Here is a 27,990-nt window from a genome sequence, read left to right on the forward strand (position 1 = left end):
CCCACCCCCCCAGCTCCCTTCCCACCCCCGCAGCTCCCTTCCTAAGCCCGCAGCTCCCTTCCTTCCCAACCCCGCAGCTCCTTTCCTTCCCAGCCCCGCAGCTCCCTTCCTTCCCAACCCCGCAGCTCCCTTCCTTCCCAGCCCCGCAGCTCCTTTCCTTCCCAGCCCCGCAGCTCCTTTCCTTCCCAACCCCGCAGCTCCTTTCCCAGCCCCGCAGCTCCCTTCCTAAGCCCGCAGCCTCCCCTGCCTCTCCTCCCTCCTCACACGCACAACCTGCAGCTGAGGAACCACGGCGTTGGCTCAGGAAACGCAGCCCCAGCTCATCACAGTTGCTGCTTCTCCTCTCCTACGTTAGCATCCAGCACGGGGGGAGGGAAGGAAACAAAAAGAATACAACAGAACATTCTCACTTGCCTGAGTCCTTCGAAATTCAAGCACAAATACAAGATTAATCCTTCCTTTGTGAGGTCTTGTCTTTAAGTCGTGGTATGTAATGATCCTCAGCACTGCAGCAGAGGGGAATAAAAAATGCAGGGATCATAAGCAGGGGGAGGACAGGGCTTACTTACATCAGGGGTTCTGCCACATGACAATAGGTTTGAGAGGGAAGAATAAGCTGGCAGCAGCAGCTGACAGTGCAAAAGGGAGAATGCAGAAGCCTGCCTTTTATATTATTGGTGACATTTCTAACACATGACAACAATTTCCATCTGTATTTAAGCTGGGAGTGTGAGGAAAAGAGCATTACATCACGACTCCTCTGTTCCTAGGGGCTGGGGAATATGTAGGCCAGGGGGATTAAAAAGCACCTGTGTACGCTGGAGATCCCAAATACCACGAGGCAGATTCCCCCCATCCCTATCTCTTCTTTCTCCCTCTACCCTTGTTATTTCTCCAGCACCTTCACTGAGCTGCTGTTTAAGAATGTGCCCAGGGAAGTGAAGAATGGTATTGTCCTGGTTTGCAAGGCACAGGAAGGGGGGATCTCTGTGAATGTGTGTTCCTAGCTCTGTCTCTCCAGAGGAGACACCACACTCATTTTTGCAAGCAATCAGAATACAGAGCATCTTTCTGTTTGCTGCTGCTGTGCTTGTCCCAAGGGCTTGAAGTTTCTCCTAAAGTACCAACTTGCATCTTCCTTTTCAATCTGCAGGGAATTTCAGTGACAGTAGCAATGATTCCCCACCCCCTCCCCACCCCACCCCCTCTTTCTTTTACAGCCAACACATGCCTGTATCTTCTGAAAAGTAAACACCAAGAACAGGGGCCAAAGATATTTTGGAAAAAGCACTTGACTGCTTCAGAGCCAGCAGGTGTCTGCCTTGGATGCTTTCCACATATCTCACAGGACTGGATTGCTTAGATGATGGACTGAAATCCCAGGGGACTCCAGCCTAGCAAGGAAACTTGTTCCTCCACAGCTCAACGGCTGCTTCCCCAAGGGCTCGTGCAGTCCCAGCGAGGCAGGCAGGGACACACAGATCCCAAGGAAGGCACACAAGGTGCTGGTGGGGTGGGCACAGGGTGCTGTGGGGCTACCCCGTGTCACCTGCTGCCATGGGCCAGGGCTTGGGGACAGCACTTGCTGCTCTACCAAGCAGAGCTTTTGAACCCCACCAGCTATCAGCCACTGCTTGCAAAGCAGCTCAGTACTGGTGTGGGCATGGGACAGCTCACCTTCCACACCACTTGTGCACAAGGGGCAGGCAATGTAAGGAAAAAACATTCTCTCTATTCTACTGCCAAACCCAACAGCACAAAGACAGCAGCTGCTCTTGCTGAAGGCCCACCACCCAAAGTGTTTGAACTGGGTAGGGGCAAAATGTCACTGAGAGATACCTCCTTTGTCAGGGAAATGGCCATGGACAAACAGAGTGGCCCAGTTATCAATATGTAAAAGTCTTAATTTTACAGGACAAATATTTTCATGAAAATGCCATTTGGCCCAAGGTGCTGGCCCATTCTGTGTGTCTTCTCTAAAAAGACAAGATCAAAGAAACACAGCTCAAGATTCACTTGCCTCATCTTTCAACAACAGCCTCCTTGACTCTTAGCCTGGTTTGGGGGTATTTGGCTGGTCAGCTCCCAGGCCCCATGGGAAGTCCAAAGTCTGTGATAATGCTGGGTTTAGAACACTGAATACAGTACACCTGAAACTTGCTGTACAACTCTTCAAGTCCACAAAATAAAAAAAAAGCCTGCACAAGCTACCCTGAAACCCTCTTACCAGACCATACTTCAATGAGGCAGCACCTAAATGGGACATTCCAGAAAAAAAAGCCTCTTTTTAGATAAAAAGAAACGTAGCATTTTACTTTACATTTACTCAGAGATGCAGCTCCCCAGTCATGTATGAAAACTCCTTCGTAAGTTTTGAAGGAGGGGAAAAGGAAACAATGAAATGACTGATTTTTAATCTGGGGTTTAAAAGCTTTTTCTCTTTCCAAAAAAATAAGTCCCACACACAAAGAAAGAAATTCAATGCAAACCTCTGTTCCTGTATCATGAAAGTCCCTTCCAAGCACCAGAGTAATCAATTTCTCAGAGCTTGTGTGGTCTACAGCAAAAGCCAAAGAAGGTATTTAAGTTTATACACCCTTCAGCATTTTGCTGGCTTGCTTTTGAAATATGACATGTTTAAATTTTATACCTTTTTTCACAGTTAGTTATGACTTAAGAAAATGGTTGCTGTCTGTAGAATAAATAGAAACAAAGGAGAAAAAATGAAAATCAACCTGGGTTGGAGGTGTTTGCCCATTCGAAAATCAGAGCAATTCAAAGCTGCACTATGAAAACTGTTACAATTGTAATTGCAGATCCCTTTGTTATATTATATCAAGTCTTATTTTAGAATCAAATGCTTTGGCTCATGCTAACCAAGAAAAAATGCTAAATAAGAGTGGTGCTCCCAATGCCAAGCACCACCAGATAAGCATCCCCACGCATTTACAAGAACAGTAAAGCAAATACTTTGTCAGATGTGGGAGAACTCTCTACCTTTGCTTGAGCAGAAAGGCAAAGACAAGCCATAAATCACTTCAGGACAAGGCAAGGAGTCTTTGTCCTTAGGGTAACCCTAACTTCCCACCATGAAAGAAGACCATCTTGAGACAAGATTTTTACAGCTGGGATTTAACTCACGGGGTGGAGGAAGTGTGAGATAGAGCGCTCCTGTAGGTACGACCAAACTTCTCCACCAGACTTCTCAATCTTTCATCAGTACGTTTTGGATCCAATTCACCCACCATGTGGGAACAGCAAATGGGGAACAAACTGTGAATTCAAATAACTGTAAACTCAGCAAGATGTGGAAATCAAACACAGATGGTGCACTTCAGATGAAGGGTCAGCATTTCAGCGGCGCTTTCCACTTTTACGTTCTGATAGGTGATGTGTAACAACCACCTCCTCCTTGAGACAGTGCTAATTAAACCATGACTCACTTACAAAAACAAGGAGGCAAGCAATACCTTCACAGGAGCCTCCCTGCCAGTCCAGAGGAGCTAAGGTTACCTTGTTAAGCTGCAGCTCATGGTTTCACTGCTCGAGGATTAACTTTGGGGAGTGGAAGTTGTCTCTGCTAGACAGACAAAGCTGACAAAAAGTTTCTTCAGCTTGGTCCTCTCTCCATCACCTCCATCTCCAATAAGATTTTGCAAAGGCTGCATTGATACCTGTCTGCAAAGGCCAAGAACACACCCACTAATACCATCCTACCCTCTACCAACCCTTACAAAGTGCCCAGTACTAAAACACCTCGGGAGGGCTGCATCGTGCTTGTCCGTATGTTGGGTTCATTTTATTCTCTGAAACTAATTTTGTCCTCAATTCCAGGAATGGAATTTAGGATGACTTTATTCTTGATGTGAAGTGTTAACTGCATTGCCCTCTAAAGAAGGGTCTGCCTGTAAGCACAAGTTCAAAGAACAAATAAAGCAGTAAGTACAGATTAGATAATAGAAGAACTATAAATCTATAGGAGCTTGAAATGCCAGACAGATAGGAGCAGGAGAGATTGTAAGGTGACTATTACCTTCAAAATATGCTGGAAATTGTTTATCAGATCAGAGTTAATGAGGGAGAAATCTAATAGTACTATAATATTAAATTTACCATTTTTATGGTATCATCAATGTTCTATAATGTGAGCAATTTACAGCAGGTCTGTCAATGTGATTCTCTGGGGTGGTTATTTACACAGGAGCAGGAGCTATTGCATCTCCTCAGCCATTTCCTTCTAGAAAACACTGGGTTTTCTGCAGAGGATTGCAGAAAGTGAGATAGCAAAATGCATATATTTAAAACGATGAGAATGTAAAAAGGGAAAGGCATTTGTGAGCATGAGGGGATGCTTACATCCCTGAAAGAACTGAGTCCAGCTCCCCCCACTCTTCAGTCCAGCCTTCCTATTCTGCACTGCCATTTAGACCTGCTGGGTTATCCTCAGCTCTCTTGGTACATCTTGCAATACTTGCTGCATTTCTCAGAACTTTACATATCTGGATTTAGGAGAGCTAAAAATAAGATCACTATTCAAGTATATTTTTCAGCTTTTATGTATTAGGCCCCTCTGGACAAAACAAAACAAAACCAAACAAAAACATGAAAGAAGATAGCAGGGAGGGCTCAGAAACTACCAGGTAAAGAGTCAAAATATCTAGTTTTGAGTTTTGATTACTAATTCAAGACGTGAAGAGCAGGAGCTGGTAATGTTGCATTTATAAATATCCAGTCCCTCATGTATTCAAGGAGGAGTTTGATAAAAGCAGCACCTTCTTAACTTGATGTTCTCCCTTCCTCTGACACATGTCCCAGCCACTCAGCTCCAAGGGCTGTCAGTTGAAATCCCTAAGACAGCAAAAACCACCTGCACATTTTAGCATATTAAAATCTCCAACTAAGTAGCTTTAAATTTGGTAGATAATTTCATCCTGCAGTGCCAACATTTGAGTTGCCATAATGGTCCAAGATAAAAATGAAGTCTCATCAATTTCTCTACTAAACAACACTGCTTCTTCCTACAGATCTCCTTTTGCCACCAACAACATTCATCTACTGTGTTTATTCCCTGGTAAATGAAGCATTAAACCTGAAGTTTAAAGAAAAAGTGAAGGGATGATGAAGTATGAAATACAGTTCCATGGCAGATGACTCTTCTGAGGGTCTTTGATTCTGTCATCCATCCCAAGATCCAAAAAGACCATGCAAGTAGAACTGCTACATCACCTGTTTACTGTGATAGACATCTCCCTTGAAGATACAGTAGCCTTTCCAAGAGCCATTTGGTAAAAATTTCCATTTAAATAACAATTTCCACAATCCTCAGTGAAACAAATGTATTCACTCTTAAATCACAGTTTGGGACATGACAAACTCCTTTAAAAGGAATTCAGGAAACTAGTTTTGCCTTTAAATCTGTTCTGGCAATGACCAGGAATCTTGACTTGATCACTCAAAGCCCTAATTATCCAAGAGGACATTATTTAAAAAAAAAATAAAAAGAAAAAAGAAAAAAAAAAAAGGATACATGTAGAGTTTTATAACTAATAAGAAAGATTTATTTCTGTTAAAACAGGGAGAGAATTCAAATTTTTTGTTCTAGGTTTTTCTACCTTCTGATTCACTGGGGGTGAGGAGGAAGGAAATCAATGAAGATTAATTTCCAGAGCTTTACCCAGGTACTGGGTATGACTGTCCCCAAAGTAAACCAGCTAGCAGAATCTAAACAGCTTTATAAATGATTACATGGCTAATCCACTCTCTGCTGAAATAAAGAGAGAAGGGATTTAGAGGAAAAATGCAGCATGCTTTATGTGAAGAAGCATGGTCATGTGGAAAAAAAATAAGGAGAATTATTTGAAGATGAAATGTAGCAAGTCTGCAGCCCCAGCAAACCATCAGGAGCTTGTATCTGCCACTGCCCTCCTGGGTTCAGACTGTCCCAGGCAGTATCTGTGCCTAGGAATCTTTCCTCCTCTGCAATGCCACTGGTTTTGACCACAATACATGGCAGGTACCAAACTAGACCAGAATAATATAATAAAATATAATATAATACAATATAATATAATATAATGATATAATATAATGATATAATATAATGATATAATATAATGATATAATATAATGATATAATATAATGATATAATATAATGATATAATATAATATAATATAATATAATATAATATAATATAATGAATAGAATAGAATAGAATAGAATAGAATAGAATAGAATAGAATATAAATAGGATTTTTAGGTGCCCCTCTCAACTAAAGGAGAATGGGACTTTTATAACTGTGAAACCACAAAGCAAATGAGCACATGCAAGCACAAACGTCCTATACAGAGTGATGGGTGCTTTCTAGAGGGAGTTAAAAATGAATATCAGATGGCAATTCCAAATGCAGTGGAAAAACAGGTTCAAGAACAGCTACACATTTAATTTTTCCTTACATTATTCCTTTTTACCTGGAAAACACATTCTCCTGGCTTGTAGAATAGCCAACACAGTGTAAACCTTGAATAGATACACAGTAGTAGTTGAAAAGAAGCCAAATTGCCTTGATGAAATCAAAAGCTGAGACACTGCAGCCATCACAAAAAATCTAATCAGGACCCTGGGACATCATATGAAAAACTATGGTAGGACAGAGACACTTGTTGAATTAAATAGTGTGGGGTAATTCATCTCCATCCCCTTCAGTCTCCAAGCAGCAGTGCCTGCTCTCAGCTCTGATTTACTCTCTGCTTTCCAAGGGGCTCACAACCTTAGAAAACTCTACATTTTCAACCATATGCCCAGACATTGTTTGCACCCCCTAAATACCCACTTGCAGGTGCTTCACTGGAGTACAAAGCAGATGCAATGAAAAAAAACCCCAAATTAAGTACACTGGGGACTAACAAAGAAAACAATGAAAACTAGCCATGTAATCTCTTCCCACAGTTCTTACCCAAATCTCCTTTGGCAAGTGGCATGGGAGAGCCTGTCAGGCTGAGCTCTTCTGCTTTGTACTCTTCTCTGGTGCCTCATGAAATTCCAACTGGGTGTACAGTGAAACAGAAAAAAAGCTGTTCCCTCACAAATGGGTAAGCAGATGGAGCAAGACTTGCTATCATAAATGCTTTTCTTTCCAAACCTAAATAAATAAATAACAACAACCACCACCACCGAACCAAACCCACACTAAAATACAAAACCCCAATAGTTCCACTGGCACAAAATGCACTATTGATCTGAAAGGACAGACCAGATGGTGGGGAAAAAATAGTCTGAAGTCTCCTAGATTAAACAGAAATAACTGTGTAGAGAAAGGAACTAAACCACAGAAATCTTGGCCCCCTTGCTCAAAACAGGGCATTTTTCTCTCTCAAAAGTGAACACACATCTGGTTCACTAATATTTGAAATCACTGTAGCCCTGCAAACTGCAGGGGATTCCACCACAATTCTGCATTCCCTGGAACACAGCTACAAGTGTTTGCTAAACCCACTGGTTGTTCTCAGAATCCAGTCCCTGCTGAAAAGGCAGGAAAAAGTAAATTTGTGTACATTAGCTGGCATGGAAAATATGCCTTCTGTTCTTCAGAATTCAGATGAACTCACCAGGAAATGTTCTTGAGAAAAATGATGTTTACATACTGCTGGTACCTGCATGTTGCACCCTAGTGATAAGGACACTATTTCAAAAATATTTAAAACTTTTTTCCTAACATGCATCTTGTAGAGCAATTAATTATGTTTTCTGTGTTCAAAGAAACAACAGCCTGCTGTTCATCATCTTATCAGTGTGGGTCTTCAAATAAATATTTCATGGACACTGCAACTTCTTTTTTTTCTCATTACAAAAGCAGAATTACACCTCTAGGAAGGGAACTGCAACAAAAGGTACTTGGGTAATAAATAAGGCTGCAGGTCTGGAAAGCTTTTGACCATTTGTGTACATAAACTGATGATTTATTGCCTGTGAAGAAAAATAATGTGCACTGTCAGTGATTCTGTTGATCCTTAAATAAAAATTAGTAACTAAAAATAACTCAGAAATTATGACTCAAATATCGCCACAGGTAAAAACACATCCATTTGCAATATAAAGTAAAGGTCTTTCTGCTCCACTTCAACAAGGTTTCCCAGTATAATGATACACTATTAGACCAAATATTCTAAAGAAAAAGAAGAAAAATAAAAAGATCCTTCTGTAAGCTGGTTTGCATATCCCTCCTATCAATTCATCCCGAAGCTCAGCAGTACTTAGAGGAAACCCAGTGCCACAGGACTTCAACAGCTACCCTGGGAAATCACCTAAGTCTGCATGTGTGACAGCAGCTCCATCACACCCCAGCCCATTTAGTCTCCCTGGTCCTCCATTAGCTGCAGATGATGGTGGTTACGTGTGTAGCAGCTTATCTGACTCCTGGAGCAACTAAACTACCCTTTGGTAGTTCAATTATCCATTAAAACATTTAATCCAGATAATAAGGTTCAATTGCTCTTCTACATCCACTTACTAAAAGTTTGACCTATAAATACTGTGAAGTTTCCCTATTCAGTCTTACTGGTTTTCCTTATAAAGGAGACTTTTCTTTTGCACCAGCAGATCCCTTGGAATATTCTTATATATACTTCTTCTCCAATTTCCCCCTGCAATGTGAGAGAGCCCAGGCCAGCCAGGTGCCTGGGTGTTGCTGCCATTTTCTAAGCCTCCTTACAAATCACCCAACACTTACAATATTGATTTTTTATCCATTTCTTTCTGGTTTGCCCCATGCTCCCCCTGTAAGACTAACCACAACAGTTGGAGCTACTGCTCTGCAATTGAAGTCCAAGGAAGACATCAAACCCCAGGAAGGAGAGAGAACAGACAGCAGAAATGAAAGTGGCAAATCTCCAACGTTCCAATCTCCAGCCAATTAATCCCAGGGCACGTGCTTGTTTGGGGAAAGTGAATCAGCTGTTAAATGACCACCTCCTGAGGCTTCAAAAGCCAATCTTGGCAAGAAGAGGAACTAAAAAAAAGATTGCCACCAAGCATCTAGGCTGACTCCTAGGCTGAGCTGGAGGCTGGTCACTGCATTGGCCCTGGTTCACCAGAAACACCTTGCACTTCCCAGAATTTTGCTTCAGAAAACTGTAGCCTGGCACAGAAAGGACCAGCACAGCACTGAACCAGGACAACCACAGAATATACATGCAGAAGGAGGGGACCACTGATCTGGTTTTTCACTCACACCTGGTACACTGTTTTTGGCAAGTAACATTGCAGGTGCCAGACCCACCATAGCTGCCTCTGCATGTCACACAGGACTCAAACAAGGGGAGAATCAAGGAAATTCCTCAGAGGAAAACAAACAAAAACCCAATAAACCAACACATGATGAGATAAGCTTTTATGGAAATATTGTCTCTCTGATTCCTCTTGATACCTTGTGTAAAGAAAACTGCTGTCAGATTGCTGGGAATAAGCAACTAGGACAAATGGCCAGAAGTTGCTCTCACATATCTTTCTCAATTGCACAGATATCCCAAGGAAAGGCTACTTGGAAGCAGCTATTTCATGGGTATATTCTTACACATACTTCCAACCAATCACATTTTCCATTAAGTAGATCTTCACATCACACCAATCCTGTTTGGAGGAGTTTTGCTTCTATGAAACACTCTGTGAAACCAAACGCCAACATGTCAACACACTCTCTACATCAGTGACCCTCAACTTCCCCCCACAACAGGTGTAATTGATGCAAGTCACATCAACTTCTTTACCACAGGTGGACTCATACACCCCACAAGGTGCCTCGACAAGATGCCTTACATGTTCGGTAGATCTGTCCTTTTGCTCTGAAATGTTTAGGCTGGCAAAACTGAGCTAGAATAAGTGAAACCCACACTAGAAATAAGCTTTGGGCAAAGTCTCTGCATCAGTCAAAGCACTTCTGGTGCAGTCATGGCCAATCAGTAATCATGAAAATGTTGCCACTCCACAGGCTACTGTGAGCTCAATGAAGCCATTAACTAGCCCACAAACAGGGCATTATTTCTGGTGATCTTCATTAGGCACATCAGAAAACAGGAAAAATGTGGTGCTTCAAAACAGAACGAGGCAAAGGGGATCACTAGGGGCTGGACCAACATCTTGCTAATCTGGATGATGTATTGGAGAGTTGTTTTGACAATCAATCCTATGTGCTAGGAATGCAAACAGTCATTTACTTGAACACATAAGGAAAATAACCTTGCTCAAGTTTAAGGTGCAGATTTTTCTTAGGCAGAAGACAAAAAAATAATCATTTAAAGAAATTTTTTTTTTAAGTCCCTGACCCAGCATGTGAAGTTAACAGTGAAAAGAGCATCAGGAGACAGTGAAGGAAATAACACACAGTTGGTTCAGCTGGAATAAGAGCTATGACAAGACATGAACTCTTTCAAAGATTTGTCCATTGGCTCCAAAAGCACTTATGCACCATTCAAATACATAAATAAGCTGCCCTGCCTCTTCCTTACTCTGGCTCAGTTGTAAATCCCAGAGGAAGAATGCTTTGGCTCTGTAAATAAACCCGTGCCTTTGGTGTGATAGTAACAGCAGAGCACTCACAACAGTGTGACAACCAAACTTGGAGGCCACCTGGAAGCTTGTCACAGCTGTTGTTTACTACAGTTCTTTGCAGAAAAAAATCAGCTCAATGGGGAGCAGGGAGCTGAGGGTATGAAGACTCAGAGGAGGCAAGCTGGAGGGGCAGAGGGCATTGAGGAGCAGGGAAATACTTCAGCTTGCAAAATAACCACATGGCTCATCTAGTTATTTCAATAATACTTCACTTTTGGGTCCATTTCAAGGTCTCATTTCTCTAAGACAGCTTTTGCATTTAGAGATTAAGTCCTCTGGCCTCTCAGAAAACTATCCCTGTGTTATTTAAGCAATGCTCATATGCCCTTTGGGGGCTGGCACCATCCCACCCTCTTCCCATTGGATCGTTCACCTCCAAATAGAGCAAATTCCTAACCAGGTCTCTAAAAGTAAAAAGTTAATTAATGCTTAAGCAGCGAGTCATTGTCATACGAAATAATGAGGTCAAGTCAACCTTTCTGCATCTTTCCTCCCCTCTGCTTGACCTCTGGCTTCTACAAAAGCTGTGACTGTATCTTCTCTCAGTTCTCGAGTCAGCCAAGCTCACAACTGGCACATGGCTGTGTGGGAAACAGGAGCCCTCTGGATTTTCTCATCACCTGCACCAAGCTAGGCAGAGTCAAACCTCATGGGATTCTTACTAGAATTTCTGGGAAGAGCTGGTAACATCACCTTTTCTCTATTTTGCCTTCACTAATTATCACTTAGCCCTTATATGAGTGCGACAAAAAAGCAGCTGCTGGGCCAAGCATGCTCAGTCCAAGTGACCTTGTGTTCCTGTTCATGTTTACCACATAATCAGCAGGGAATTCCATTTTCAAAATACAAGACTTGATAATCCATTAGCACTAGAGATTGGTCCTGGGCTCTGGATTTACTGGTCACGTGTACCAAGGAATAAAAATATGAGTGTACAGATTAATCTCCAGACTTGTAAAGCATCCCAACACACAGTGCATGCAGCAGTCTCATTCAAATTCTCATATGAATATTAGCATCATTCTTAAAAGCTACTGCTAATACCATCCCCAATTCACAGAATCACAGAATATTAGGGGTTGGAAGGGACCTCCCAAGACCATTGAGTCCAACCCCCCTGCCAGAGGACGCGACGAAAAAATTAAATGCTACCTGCTTTTCAACTCAGCAAGTATGGAGACACACAATAACTAACTCCACTTCTCAGAGATTTTCCATTTGTTTCATAAACGGAACATAAATACTGATATTCATATTAATACATCAACAACCCATATCACCCCCAGCTCTTTCTAAAAGGCAGGAATCACTTTCACTGCTCTTCATTTTATATCAGGTCTTTAGCGAGTCCAAGTGGTTCACCTCACCGCCAAAAGTTCCATAGGTCAGGGAAAACAATCAATGGAAAGCATTTTAAAATGTAACCTTGGTAACACAAAAATGCTTCTGCAGAACTTAGGCTCATTTGCTTTATTTGCTGCTTTGAAAATAGGAATATAACACAGAGGCACAAGGACATCAGCACCACAACACGGCATCTCCCGAGCCTGACACCGCGTGTGCTCTCCTAGAAGGCACTTTCTGCAGGATGCTTTAAAACCCTGCAGCCTGGCAAGTTATGATGATTGAAAACTAATCATATTTCATGTGGACAAAATCAAAACCAGAAGTGTTTGATAGAAAACAATCATCCATATTTGCTCTTTCTGTCCATGCACAGCACTTGAAACGTAATTCAGCCTGTGCTTTCTGCTGACAAAAGGAGAATAAACACAACAGTGATAAACAGCATCTGCCATTTGAAGGATCAACATTCACCTGTGTTACCACACAAATTTAACTGTGGTCCTACACAGTACACCTGCATGCAACACTCAGATTCCAGGTGACTATTACTTGACACACCATGATGTGACATTTGTTGGCAAACACCCATTTTTGAGCGGCGACGTCGTAATTCAGTATTTCTACACGTCTACCAGGATAAACCACCTCTGATTCATGTTGAGATAAAACACTTCCAAATATTTTGCTGGTTATCTCAGTACACTATGACTAAGATGTTTACTAGTTCTTATCCAAGCTTTCTTATCTGAAAGGCACACCGTTATCCCCACAGCTTCAAGTTAAGCAGAAAAGCACTTTCTTTACAACAGGTTCTCCTGGCAGCTGGACAATGCCAAGCAGGTGCAATGAAGTGGGACAGTTCTCCACTCTTCCTAAACAGACCCATTTTGAATAAACGTTCTGAACCTCCAAAAATCAACACCCTCCAAACTTCTCAATTTTCCTCTTGGTTGTTTGGGTATTTTTTAGTGCAAAAGAGCATTTCTTTCTCAGCTTCCCCAGCTCTAGCTGCTCGTCTTCTACTTGAATCCAGGATGACCTTCCACCAGTGGCAGTTGCCTGCTACAATGGCACCCAGCCATAAAATGCTGCTCCATTTCATAACTTACACAGGCATGAGAAATCAAGCTCTGCTATGAAAATGCAAAAAAAAAGGAGGCTTTTAATTCATAGGTTTCAAGCCAATAAAGACACGTTCACCATCAAGACACTAACGAGGACTATTTCTAAGGCTTAACAAACAGTTTCTTTCAGGATTTTTCACCAAAATAAGCATCTGAGACGTGCATCAAACCATCAACCGGTACACAAAGGTAATAAAAACAGCAGAGTTGAGGAAATTTGCCTACATGTAGCCCAGCAGGTCAGTGCTTTGTTACTTACAAGGCACAGCATGGCGATAGAGGTTGTCTCTGATAGTCTGCTGCAGGTCGTGGTCCGGCGAGCCTTTCTGAAACCTCTGGTTGAGATAATACCTCAGGTCTTTTTTCAGTCTGCTTCCTGCAAAGGCAAAAAAACAAACAAACAGCCAATTATTTATTTCTAAGTGCACACAATTAACATTTCCAATTGAGGCAAATGTTAGACTTCCATTCAGAGTGCCCTAAATCATGGCATGCTGACTTTACGAGCGGAGGCTCATCTTCCTCTACAAATGGCTAATTACCAAGAATAACTCGCTGTAAACAAAAGGTCTCTCTTGTCTCATAATGCATCTTTCTTCCTGTGGTGTTAAGCAGATCATCATTTCCCTTTTATCACTTATTTGTCTGAGCAAATGGAGAAAGACAGATGATGTTAAAAAAAGAAGAAGAAGAATCAAGGTGGAGTTTTGCGTTCACAACTCACTGGGCAGAGAGAAAGCAAAGGTTGCTCCCATCGGAAGTACCAATACAGCTGAACATGGCAGAAAATAAGTTTTATACTTTGCACTGGTATCCACCCCAGCACACAGCAGGAGTTAAGAAAACAACTGATTGAAGGAGCTAAGAGCATCCCAAGTCCTTAAAAATCAACAGAGTAATATCCAACACTTTTCCCTTAAACCTATTTCCCCAGGCAGTTTTGAGCACTTTCAAAAGTGAGCACCAGTAAAGATAAATGAGTTGAAAACAAAACACACCAAAAAAAAAGAAAGAAAAAGAAATGTAGTTGTTAATGAACACTGCTAGTTGTTGAAGACCAATTTCTTTTTGGAACACATGAAGTAAAGCAACTTAATGAAGTCTTTTCCCAGAAATGAAATATTTCCAACTGGAGTAACATTGACATTAATGGAACTGAAGAGCAAGAACAACCCTTTAAGAACATTCAGAGAACAAGTATAGAAATTCATCTGTCCTAAAGAGAAAGAAAGAAAAAAAATAACACTGAGAAAGGTTCAGAGAGACACAAGGAGGATGATCAAAGTCTGGAGCAGTTGCCATAGAAGGACCAAGAGAGAGCAGGCTGGGATGCTGCAGCCTGTTGCAGACAACAGTCTCCAATCAGCCCAGAGGGCAGGTGGGGACTGGCTGCTCCCTGTCCCTAAAAGACATCAGCCATCAGTTCAAAACTAGGTAACAATGGTTCACACAGTCTGTGGCAGCTCTCCTTGTTGAAGAGCATTGTGCATGCAAGAAGCTTCCTGAGGAGCTCAGAGGGGAGACTGGCAAAGCACTTGGAAGATGGACCCATTGAGGACTGCAAAAGAGGGTGAAGGAAATCCCTTGAGCTGAAGAGGAATTGCTGGTGGCTGGGAGACCTGCAAGAAGTGGGGGAATATAAAATACCCAGCTCTTTTCCTTTGCTAGGCTTCTTATTTATGGCCACAGCTGGAGCCAGAATGCTGGGCTACATGGACCTTTGGTTGAACCATTGCAGCTGTTTTGATGGTCATTTCTAACTTGCATTAGAATTTTTTGGATGGTGAATATATAATGCAGAGATCATCTCAATATGTTGACACAAAACATAGCATCACAGTTGCAGATTCCTACTGGAGCCTCTCAGAACCACTGCAGAACAAATCAAGAACAGTAATAGTGCAGTGGAGTGCAGCTGGACAGTGGGTCTGGGAGGCAGATGAATGAGAAGAAGAGTGCAGACCATTCAATGCCCCTGGGCAGGAACAGCCTACCTGCCTGATGCAGTCCTGCTACATTTTAACATATATGTTAGTGTAAAAACCAAAAGTAAACCCAGAAAAACCTAGTCTGAAATGCTAAGTCAAAAAAAAGAAATATGACTTTTACTGAGGTTCTCCAGACAGCTTTTGCCTTTTCTTTTTTTTTTAAAAAAAGATTAATTTTTTTATTGCAGAAAGGCAGGCTTAGCCAGCAAGCCCAGCTATCAAAAGGTACATTTTTAAAGACCAAGATGCTCATTACATAAATGGCACAAACAACAAAACCGAAATTAAAGCAGATAAAACTGGCTCATCAGAATTTCCTCAGTTACCCCAGCAACACCCCTCACTCCAAGGGCAGGTCATCAACCCATTTTCTAACAAGAGGTCTCCAGTTATTACACTATTACAAAGGTTCCCCACCTAGGAGGCACTTGGAGAGCTTGGTAGACCTGCAGACTACATATATTGAATATCAGAGCTGACTTTCCAAACTCCAGGTATTTTATTTCCTACCACATCATTTCACTCCAGAGGGAGTACCAAAAAAATAAAAAGAACATCAGCTGAAATAATAAGGCATTTCTTTATCTTTTAACTAAACAGCCCATATTTTTCTTTGCACAAGAGACAGTAAGACATGGTGGTTTCTCATAGCAAAAAGAATATGACAAACAATCTGGACATAATGCAAGGGCTTATTCCAGTCAAGAAATTAATGCACTGAGCTGCACGTATCATATAACGAAGCCTTTCTCCTGAAATGTGATTTATGATCCAAGGATTTATGTCACAATCATGTCTAGAGGTGGAAAAGCTCTGCTGAGCCAGGGCTGGTTTGACCACAGAAAATCTGCAATTTACTGATGATATCTGCTTTTAGCTTCCCTCTGTGCCCATTCCATCCAGCATCTCAGGCTATGACAGCCCCCGATGGAAAGTTTGGTTATTTGCTTGATGCAGTAGCTGGGATTTCCCAGCTGAGTCACTGATGCTCCAGCCAAGATGGCACTTGCAGAATCAGGGGCTATGGCAATACTGAGACTCACAGGATTGTTGCTTCAGGGAGCTCACAGTGATGCTAATCTCTATGCCATTTATTTTAAATAAGAAGAAACAAAGAGAAAGAAAAAGAAGAAAAGCTTGCTAAGGCACATTTTTGTTGCTAAATTCCAGAAAATTCTTGACAGCAATAAAGATTTCTTGCAGCCCTAATGATCTTGGCTCAGCAGGTGCTGAGACCTCAGCTGTGGACAAACCCCATGCAACTCACTCCAGAGAATGGAAGAAGAACATGAGCTAAGACTGAAAGTAACACCATGTAGAAAACCACCAAAAGGATCCACCCTGGAACATGCTGGATTCTTTACCATTTGAAATCTTTCAGTCCACTGATTATCATTTCAAAAAATCTCCTCAGGCTTGAGAGGGCACGTGCTTGCTATTAGATCTCTTAGCATATTCTAGTGCAAGACCTAAATTTACAAATTCTGCTAAAACCTGAAAAATATGCCAGTGACATGACAGCAACCTCCTGGGTGCAAACTGTAGCAGTAAAAGCCATTCTGATCCTCAGGGGCAGTCCTGGCTCCTGCACACTCCCTCTGAAAATGAATCTCCCCCATTGATGGCTTCTGTGCACATACCAACCCACCACCAGGCCAGCCTGGGTTGAATTTGATGCTGAAGTCCTCCCTTTGTAGAGTCTAATTCCATGCATGAGCTGTGCTCAAGGAAATACCTGCCTCCAGGTTAACTAGATACACCTGTGTTAACTAGAAGCACCCTACTACCCTGCACAATATCCCTCTGTCCTCACAGAGGTTGGATCTTAGGTTTGCTCTGTTGAGGTCCTTTCTTTTCTTCTCTACTGAAAGCACCTGCAGAAATTCTACTGGGGGAACAGCAGAGGAACAAAACAGGCAGGTCAGAAACAGCAGTTTCCAAACCAGAGGACACAGGTCTTATAAGCCAGTGCTCAGCTCTTCCTTCCTTATGGCCTTGCTACGTTGCAAATGCATTTATTTGCACACAGAAAAATCACCTGGTTATTTCTGTAATCAAAATTAGACTGATATGTCTAGCTTTAGGGAATCAGACATTAAAAAAAATGAAAAAAGAGATTCTTCCCTACAAAACTCACCAAAGGGCTTAAAGTTTGAGAAGTAAAACATGTTCAATGATTGGGTTTTGGTGTTGCAGCAGTTCCCTTCCTCTTTTCCCCTCTCCACTCCCCCACTGATTGAAATTAATAACTATCTTTATGTAAAGATGCAGTCAGAGGACCAGCTTTCCACTGCTTCTCTCCCCATTGTACTACTCCAAATCTGAGATGTTTTCATCTTATTATCCGAGTTTATTTCTTCATCTGTGAATGAAACAAAGGGCTCCTTGCTGAACGGCCAGTTTTCTCAATTATTCTTTATTGTTATATTCCATTTTAGAGTACATCAATTGTTCTCCCAAACCATTACATGACAACAATGTTCTAGGAACAAAAACAAATCCCCTGAAGAATAATACTACTGACAGTTTCCTGTGAAACAAACTGTGCTTGTCAATTTTATGGGGATAAATATGTAAACTGTATTTTTTGTGTTTAATGAACAATACTGACTGTTTCTAAATAACTTCTTTCAAACCCTCAGTCCCCTGTCACATATGTGCCCCCCAACAGTTACCTGCTATTGAAATCACTAGTGAAACTATGCTTTGAACTATGCTCTGATGCTTATTGCAACAATTTCCAGCTTCTGCAGGGAAGAAAGATGCAAATCAGATCATCTAACAGTGTCTTTGCTGCATAAAACCTCCCATCTCTTCCAGAGCACCCCCACCAGCAAGCAGCAGCACACACCTTGGGTGCTGCTCCCTTCTTGCCTAACTGACACATGAGCTTCCAGAAAGGAAAGCACACTGCAGAAATGACCAAGCAAAAGCTGAGTTTGTTCAAGAGAAAGCTAAGTGTGAACATGACAGTGCTGACAGCACCTTCCTGCCAGCTGGCAGTGAGGCTGCCAGCACACTGCAATGTGTGGATTTTGAAGATACATTTTGAGTTCATGTTTTATGCATTTGGAAACTATAATTTTGCAGTTTATGTTTCTATTAATTACTGCAGCTGCTTTATCCCATTTATGCTTCGAGATGGTGATAGATAATCCTGATAAATAGCTATACTCTGACAGAGCCTATAGATGCTTGTGCAGATGGGTCAGGGTCAGGCCCAGGACACAGTGGTCTCTGACCTATATTACACTCTTATAAGCAGGTTTACACTAATACTTTACTCTTCTTTGGGGAGGCTACCAATTGATATTTTCACAGTGACTGACAGCATCTGAACTGGAAAAATCCATTTTCCACTCCTGAACTGCATCAGAATCCCCCTCCTCTTGTCAGGAGCTCTGCTTCAAGGAGTCTGTAGCAGAGGAATCCTCTATGGACACACAAAGACCATTTCAAAACAACAGGGCCACAGAGCAATGAAAGGTTAAAGGCCTCTAAAGGGATAAAAGTGCAATAGAGTCGTCTGGATTAAGACTCTCTTTCTCTGCCCTGATGTCTACATCAAGAGGGAAGGATTCAGTTTTTTAAGGACATGAAGATTGCACATGTTGGATTTGCAGCAAAACCCCCTGATTATAACATACTGTCTTTCAGCTGAAGATCTCTATCTGCAGGTATTTAACAAACATTATCATCATGATTGGCAGGGATTTATTTCTGTGCTACAAATCACAGAACTGCAGATCAGGGGGGAAAAAAAAACCAACAACAGCAAAACCCAAACCAAGCAAAAGCAAAACATGGGACTTGTTTAGAGGCACGAGCAGAGAACCTGCACTTTCTGGAGAAGTGAGTGAACTTGCAATTTCAGTTGATTGGCCTGAAAGGCTGGGTGATGTCAGTCATGCTGCTTTCTCCCAGGCTGCTGCTCTACCCAGAAGACAGGACTCAACACAAGCTCATCTATAATTGATGCCAAAACTCTCCTTCAAGTGTATCAACTTAAGCTGGTTATAAATCTATCCTCTCCCTTAGAAAAAAACCCAAACCCAAACCCAACAAAACCCAAAACAAGCACCTAGTTTTGCTTCAGTTATGTTAAAGTATTAATAAAGTAACTAAAGACAACTTCTAAATCTGTTTTTAAATTCTCATTTAAAAAGAGTCAATACCAGTCGATAACAGGTTCAAAACAAAAAATTTAGGTCTTGAGGATATTGGAATTGATAAGAAGGGAAGAAATGAACAGTTTCCCACAGAGGGATACAGACAGGGCTCTTGGGAAGTAGAAACCACTTCTTAAAGCTTTTCCATACAGCACTTGGCACAACAGGAGCACCAGGACATCACCACCATGTCTTTCTAATCCTTGCAATGGATCTTTCTCAAGTCCTTGCACAAAAATAGCCCAGATATCCACATCTATTTTATTAATGTCTGGAGGATTCCTATTCTATTTCTGGATCAATTAACATAATGATTTGCATGGCAAGGTCCAGTAGGCAGCAGCAGCATCTTAGAAGACAAAACGAAGGCTGAGTGGATTTTCATCATTTAACAAGACAGAACTGGTAACCACATCATCAAATATTCCTAATCCCAGCAGTTGTTACACAAATGATAATAGTTTGTGCTATATCGTTTCATTCTCTCCCATCCTTGTCTTCCAGCTGCTGCCCAAAAGTGATTATAAATAATGGGGCTATAAAAGCCATTCAATAATTAGAAGATTCATTGGCCATATGCCAGCAGTGACAAAAGAGAGTGATTTATGTAAGATGAGCCTGTCACATCTGCCAGATAACAGTTTCATTACGCCTGTGGCTTTAAGGTCACAGTTTAACACTGTTCCAACAGCCATTTGTCAAGGGGGCTCTGGAGAGAAGTGAAATACATCATGGTTTTCTTTGCTTTCTTGTTTTAACTACTAAGTAAATAAGTAAATAAAGTCCAGTACCTACACTTGTTATTTCATGTCTCCTCTAAGGTCAAAGACCCAAGGATATAGAGGAAGACACAAAACATTCATCATGCTTAACTGCAGTTCAAATATGACCACAAAGCAAAAACCTCCAGTTTCAAAGCCTTAAGTATTCATGTGGCTTCTTAAATTCACTAATATCTAAGCATGTTCTGTCTTCCAGCCACTCATGAAATGAAGGCACCTTGTGCACCCACAACATGTTGGTAAATTAACTGCTACTACTTTTTCCTAACACAAATAAACTTAAAAGCATTTTATGGCTCAGTGTACTAAAAAGATATTTAAACATAGCCATGGGAGTTCAGCTTAACAATTAACATGGCTCAGCAGACACCTGATTTGATTCCAATTGTGTTTTCAGCTTTTTCTTTTTTCCTGTATTAAAACCAAACCAAAAAAACACCAATGAACTTTTATTGTTGTGCATAAACCAGTCCCACAAAGTCCAGATGCTCAGATGCTCCTCATAAATGCTTCAATAGCCTTGTCTGTCAGTATCAACAATTGCTTCTATGCCAGCCTGGGGAGTCTGTTGACAAAAACTACTGGTCTGAGGGTACAAACTGGCTATTTGTTGGAAAATGCTACATTCAGTCCCAATCAGTGCATTCCTTTGATGCTCTATCCAGACTCCAGCTAGATGAACTGCCTGGATGTTTCCATTATTCTAACAAATCCACACCACAACCAAAGCAAAATGACTGCCCATCAGTCCCCTACCTTCCTGAACTGAAACATAAAATACTTTCCAATCTTTAGGCTTTAAAATCCTCTCAGAACAACAAAGCTCCATCCCTTGCAAAATCTTCCCAGTGGAAGGAAATTATGATAAGCTGGAGGGTTATGCTATAAAGAACTGCACCAAGTTACAGCATGAACTACCTTCACAGCAATAAAACTCAACTTTGATGGAGCATGGTTAAGGCTTCAGCAGCAGCCCAGCTGCTGAATCAGCAGAGAGCACTTCAGTGCAGCTAGTAATTCCTGCCTGGAGAATAACACTTGTTACTTTATTACTAACAGAATTTCTGAAAATATTATTTTAGGTGTAAGTTGTGAATCAGAAGGAGACGTGTTCACTCCAAACTTTCAGGTCATGTTCAGAATGAGGAGCAGGCAAGAGCTTTCTTGGCACAGCACCTTTTGGTATTGCTCTCAATCTGCATGGGTGAATGAACCAGCACTGAAGTGGTAATTCAGCATTTGCTACTACAGAAATGTGCTTAACAGATCATAAATCCCCAGTGAAGCTATTCTACAAGCACCTAACCTCATCTACTGCATTTGCAGGGTGCTGCACCTTATTTTCTGTGCATTAATAGTGATGCATATTCCTAGTATAAATTTAAACAAATAGTCTTTCAGCTGAGAAGTGCCCACAAAAAAAAAACGCACCACAACACCCCACATAGCTCAAGCTTGGAGGTTGAACAGCAAAAACATTATAATTTATAAACCAAGTCTGAACATTTTGAATGCTTGTGACAAACACACTTCTGTTGCCCCCAGCTGAATTCAGATCAGCAACGCCAGCAAATGCAGCAGAAAGACCAGCCTTTCTCCCTCCTTGGCCTTTTCAAGCTTCTGCTGCCCTCAAGTTTCAGCCTGGAATTTCTTGAAGCTACTGGAGAAGAAATCTTCCTTCCCCCTCTGTCATCCCTGCAGCCCAGGATAACCCTGACCTGAGGGAAAGGGAGGCAACAGAGCCACAACAGCATCCCAGGAAGGGGAACACAGTCCATCATGGATGGTGCCTGCAGGAAAGCTATCAACTACTATCATGATTGACAGCACAATGCCCTATATATCCAGCTAACTGTGACAACACTCTCAAAAAAGAAGAAAAAATAGAGAAGATAGAGTCTCACAGCACCATTGCTAGCAAATACACCCTGAAGCCACTACAATATTAAAACAGTCAACAGGTCAAGCTGTCCGTGGTGTTGGTGGGTGACACACACTGCTGGGGGTTGCTAAAGCTGTGTCCAGATGAAGGAAAAACCTGATTCTGTTGATCTTTGGCTCAGCTTTGCTGCAGGCTGCAGCAGGTTTCCATGCAGAGAGGTCCTAGCTAAAGTAAAAGCACGAGGAAAAACATCAAGACATTTTCTGCTCCTCTCTTCTCAGAGCAGTTGCTATCTTTTGTTTCCTTATAGATCCTATAGCACCAGGACACTGAATAACAGATGCCATTTCTCCAGAAAAAGTGGCAACCAGCCCTGCCCTACAAAGTCTAGAAGGAAGGAAAATCTAACACACGTGAGGCAAATACGGAGGTAACTGAAACATGCAGCTCAAACAACAGCAACACATGATGAATAGAAGAGGAAAAAGAAAGGTAGGTTTTATTAACAGCTGCTGGCCATAGATACTTCTGAGTGCATTTGAACTGGTCAGGCACAGAGCTTCAAAACCATGGCTTTACTGCATCCATATGGGTGCTGGCAGATGCAGAGCTTCTTGCCTACAGCACAGTAAATCATGAACCCAACTAAATAAAAGCTGGAGATTAACCACTTCTGTTCTGCTATTGACTCAGAAATCTTCTTCTCTCCTGCACTTTTCCAGAAGTGCTGCAAGCTCTTGCCTCAGCTTCTTGTTTTCCTTTCTCACTCTGAAGAATCCACAAACATCAGACAAGCAGGGAGCCCAGACTCTCAGGTGGGCCCTGGGAATGACAGCAGACAGCAAGGTGAGCCAAGATGAGAGAAGGGACCTGCTGGGATCACAAATGCAGAAAATTTTCCTACTCAAATGAAAAGTGTCCAAGATAAACCACGATAGTGGTTAACAGACACACAGGCTTTAGGGTTTTCACAGGAAAGCCTGGGCAGGTAGGTGTGCAAAGAACCAAAGAACACAACATCCTCCTGACTTGTTTTCAATAAAATCTGGATTAGCATCCAGCTAAATACTTCAGCCAGTTCTGTGGCCAGCTGAGTGTTGAACTAGAGGCTGAAGTCACCCAGCTGGCAATCAAGTTGTAACATCAAAGTCATGTCCATAAATGTTTCCTCTCGGCAGTGACCTTAAGCCAAGTGCCCAGAGCAAAGCCTCAGCTCTGCTAAACTTTACAGAAAGCCAGGCCCAGAGGTGAACTTAAGGAATCAGAGACATTTTTCCAAGGGAGGCATTCTGTCTTGCACACAAAGGCACTGCTGTGTTGGGACTTTTTGCACTGTGTGTTCCAGCAAGGAAGAGCACTGAGGAGCACGAAGCAGCCATTGGGAGCAAGAAGCGTTGATGCTGCCACGTAGGCTTCTCTTCAAAAAAAAAAAGAAGAAAAAAGAGTAGGAAAGAAAAGAAAAAAACCCTTACACATCCAAAGTGAATGCAGAATGAAATCATTGTAAGAGAGAGGCACGGGATGCAGCCTCTTTCCACGAGCAGCTCTGAAAGATTCAGGCTGAGTGGCTCACGCCCTGTCTCCCCGAAGCCTTTCCATCAAAGAACACAGCCCGGCCTACGTGAGCAGCCCAGGTCTTCTGGCAATACTTCCTCAGGAAAGCCCAGGCTGCATGGGAGCCACAAAACAGCTTTTGTCACTGACACCTACTCTGTAAAACTGTGCTGCATGAAGCAACCTGGATAAGGGAGCGTTGTTTCTTTTCCTTTGCTCAGACTTCAGCTGCCAGCAAGTCTTTCCTTTTCTGTAGGGAGGGCTTATGGAAGGCAGCAGAAGCAGGGCATGGGGTGAAGAGGAAAGTCTCCAGAGAATAGTAAGAGCCAGAAAAATCAAGATGAAAAGCATTTGCAGTCTTTCACTCAAAGGCAACAACCCGTTTCTGGAAATTAGATGCATATCTCCACATCTCCTGCAAGGAGTAACCATATGTTCTAAAAGTAGGATATAATATTTGAGCTGGAAAAGCCAAATCAGCTTGAGAAACAGAAGGCATTACAATGCTTTAGCAGAACAAGCCCCATAACAACATGCCAACAAACTCATCTTCTAGAATGGCACTAGGAAAATATTTGCAAAATCTGAAACCAATTCCCTAAATACAGCATTTGATTCTTCCAGAAAAACGTGCCTGTATTGGGTAATTTTGAGCAGCTATTCATATCCTTCAGGGGGGAGGGGGATTTGCCTGCTCTCCTCTTTTTATTTAAGCACAAGTAGTGGGTTTTGGTGGGTCTTTTTGAATATGACCTCAGACTCCTTCAGCAGTAGAGCTAAGTCATTCTTTCTTTGATTGCTGGAGGGACAAACTCCCATTCCCCAGCCAGGTCACCCCTGAATACTAATCACAGCTTTATAGGATTTTTTGCTCTGCCCTCACTGCCTCCCAGGCACATGTCAATATTAACAGCCTGATTTCCAGAGGTACTGAATACATAAAATCCAACACCAAGATCCTGTGATGGTCAGGCCATAAACATACACTAAATACAGACGTTGTCAGAACACTAGAATGTTGATGCTTCTTTAATTTCCTTTTTTCCTCACCAGAATCTCTGTCAGACAGGAAATCTTGGCCTTCTTGGAAGAAACCAGCTAAAAATCATGATGTATCCATTGGAAACTCAGTTCAAAGCCCCTGCTGACTGTCAGCCCATTCTCTGGCACAGCTGGATGATGCACAGAGGTCCATCAGTGTCTCACCAAAGACAACAATTCTGCTTTGTTTTCTCTCTCCAATATATTCATGTACAGAGGGCTACAGGTTAATGTTCCAACCTGCTCTAACAATTTCCCAGAAAGGAGATCTGCCAAGAAATAAAACCAGAAACAAGACTTGCTATGGTCTCACAGCAGCAAGTGAAGATCCTGTTCCAACTATGTAACTATATTTACAAAGAGCACACAACTAAGCTGAGCCTGAGATGGACCTACCTTTTTTTTTTAAAGATAATGACACATTTTTGGACAGATAGGAGAAGACACCAAACCACTAACATGGAAGGACACACACTAACATACAAAGAGGAAGCACACAGGCAACAACACTTTGTTACTTAGAAAGTCAGGCTCTCAAAGCTGAAAATAATTATGAGCAAAATCTGTTGGGGGAAAAAAAAACAAACACATTTTTCTGTTTAAATAACAGTTGGGAGCTGTTGAAGCACACTTTACAAGAGGAGCAAGAAGCCATAAAAATTGAGTAAGAAGGTCACACTGGTTAAAAACCAATCTGGCTTATTGGGAAAGTGACTGTTGGGGTTTTTTTATTTCATATTTTAGACAAAGGGAAAATAAGATCTAAGAAACTGGACTAGCTCTGGGTAATTATAACTGTAAAGACTTATTTTTAGTCTATCATTGGAACAATCTTCTCATGGTTGGTGAATATTCCTCACCCCTGGAAAATATTACATTAAGAGTCAGTGTTTTTCTTGAAGAAATATGTTCAAGATTGATTCACTGGATTTGAATTGATTCAAACCAGTTTTATCATGTCCTGAGCTATTACTTGGAAACTTAATTTAGAAAGACAGTGCTGAAAAGGCAGGTAAAGGACCTGGGAGACTGGGAGATTCAACAGCAATTTAAAAAAAGAGTTCAGAGCAAAATGCTACAATGAGCTAAATATTTTCATTTGCTCCATTGACCAAGAACCCAAACAAGTTCAGAAAGCCTCTGGTAAAAAAAAAAAGTTAACACACTGATTCTGTTGTAAAAGCAATTCAATACACAGCATTGTGGGCCTCCTTTGTGTGGAGGAAACGGACATAAAATTCTAAAATAAGATTTTAAAGCACTGACAGAATAAATGAGTTGGCTGGAGCAAGCAAGAACTATGGCAGGCCAGGTGGTTATGACTTTTAATATCATATCTTATTGGTGAAAACATTGTCAGCTGAAGTGAACGAGGGCAACCTTGTTGACAGCTATTCCACATAAAATCATGCAAAGCAAAAGTGCTCTGATTCTCAGGACTGTCTTCCATGAAGAACAACCCTTCTTTTCTGCAACCATCACCTTTCTAGGCTGGTCAATGGTAGGAGCTAAAATATGAAAAACCTCACATTCGAAACCAAAAACCTAATGAACTTGAATAGCTTTGGTCTCCAATATAAATTTAATACCTCATATAAAGCAAGTTTGGCAATAAAAAAAAAATACAAGTACATGAAAAAGCTTACTAGGTTCTGCAGCAACCTTTTTTTTTTCCCTATTTGGTCCCAAAGTGTTGCTTTTGTAATGGGTTTAGAAGTGTCTGTATCATGTTTCTGTCACCCTTAACTTTTCCCCCCAAGAAACAAATATGAATACTACAGATGGTGAAAAAAACCCACATTTTCTCAAACAGGAAATAAATGTTTATATGTGGCATATAGCAAAATCTATATTTCCAGAGACAATAGCCACAAGATTTAATTTATTAGCACAGGGCAGGAATTTGTAATGGAAAACACATTTTTGAGGATAAGAGTTTTAATTACAAAGCAACAGCATACAAATGGCTCCTTTGGATGTAAAACAGAGCAGTTCTGCAACAGAATCAAAAGGATTTGGTCTCCTTTGGTGAAAAATAGAATATTGGGAAAAAAGAGAGGAAAATCTGACTCCAGTGTCCGGCGGGTTAGACATTTTCCAAGGAATGCTTTTGATTACAAAATGGCTTTTGTCAAAATGAAGCCATTCTGCAGGAACGTGACATTTCTGCAGATATCAGACGTAGATCTGATGGCACCTTTCCAGATCACACCTTGGCTTGCCAGGCTGTCCTGATCCTGGTCACTGGTTCATAGGTTTCCAAGCTAGGTCCAGTCAAGCCCTTCTGCTCACACACCTCCTATCTGTCTCCTCCTTACAATCCTTAGACTGCAGCAATGAAATCTTCCAATGCTACTCCCAAAGTGGTGGTTGGGAAAGCCTACCAGTACCCAGGTTAGATCTTCACATTGCAAACAAAAAAGGGAATCAAAGCACCAGTTCAGTTCTGCAAACACACCAAAAATGGCATGTCCAGAATGAAGTTGAACAGATTCTCGTTCGGTAGAAAAGGAAACTCAGGGGTTTTTTGGCTGCTCAGTCAGGACCAAGTGAGGCCTTCATTCTGTGAGCATCTCCACTTAGCTGCAGGCATCTCCCTCTAAAAACAATTACCAGGAAAATACAAAAACAGAAGTGGTCAAAATAAGTTTCCCAGGACACGAAGTGGAAAGAAACGCTGGTTTCATTCCCATTACGTTACAGTTTCCAGCAGCAGTCGTGGTGGCTTTCTGATAGATCCACAATGAATGGCTTTTGTGAAAGATTAACAGGAAAAGGAGAGATGAAATGTTTAATCAGGCTTTGCTGCTGGCTTTGGCTTCATAGGATTTTTCCCATTTTGCAGGATGCAAGTAGGCCTGACCATGCTTTATGACCTTTTTTTTTGCCCAGTAAGTGTCAGCTCCCCAGACTCACATGGTTCTAACCAATTTGTAATCCTGCCAGGAAATCTGCATGCTTAAGCATCAGCTTTACTGTCATCACCATTAAATCCAACAACCACTTTCTTTTTAAATGATTTTGATCAGCGTTCTGATGACCCAGCTGAAAACAAGAGACACAATAGAAAGCAATAAAAATCAGCATTAAGTGTCTAAATACTAATCCTTCCTCCTGAACTCCTTATTCTTATTATTTTGAAGGGCTCTCCTTGTACTTTCTCAGTTGGTTTGCTAACAAACATTTTGCAGTCCCACTTAATCAGATGCATTTGGATGGAGGTCTCTCACACTGATTCTGAAATGGAAAGCTCTAATCAGCTTAGCCTCAAATTCATTTTCTGCTTCTCTTGCTTTTGGGAGTGCACAGTCAAAGCTCAAAAAGTCCTGAAAAGCTGAAAGATTTCTTAAGCAACACAGGTGCACTGGATCCCCTTGTGCTCCATCTACTACTGGAGGGGAAAAAAACATCTAAAATGATCTACAAAGAGATGCAAAGAAGCCCATTGCTGGCCCTTGTATTTCTGCTGAATGAGAGTGTGGTTTCTGCTCCTACGCT

General features: G+C 41.6%; 1 protein-coding gene across 1 annotated transcript in view; it reads right to left on the reverse strand.

Moving 5' to 3' along the window:
* Window positions 1-27,990, reverse strand: part of MAGI1 (membrane associated guanylate kinase, WW and PDZ domain containing 1) — a 301,318-nt gene that overhangs the window by 161,672 nt on the left and 111,656 nt on the right. Inside the window, 1 exon segment of the mRNA XM_009997017.1 lies at window positions 13,336-13,452. Within this exon segment, the coding sequence (XP_009995319.1) occupies window positions 13,336-13,452 (117 nt within the window).

This window comes from Chaetura pelagica, unplaced genomic scaffold (genome assembly GCF_000747805.2).
Source record: "Chaetura pelagica isolate M959 unplaced genomic scaffold, ChaPel_1.0 scaffold364, whole genome shotgun sequence".
In the NCBI taxonomy this organism is placed as follows: Eukaryota; Metazoa; Chordata; class Aves; order Apodiformes; family Apodidae; genus Chaetura; species Chaetura pelagica.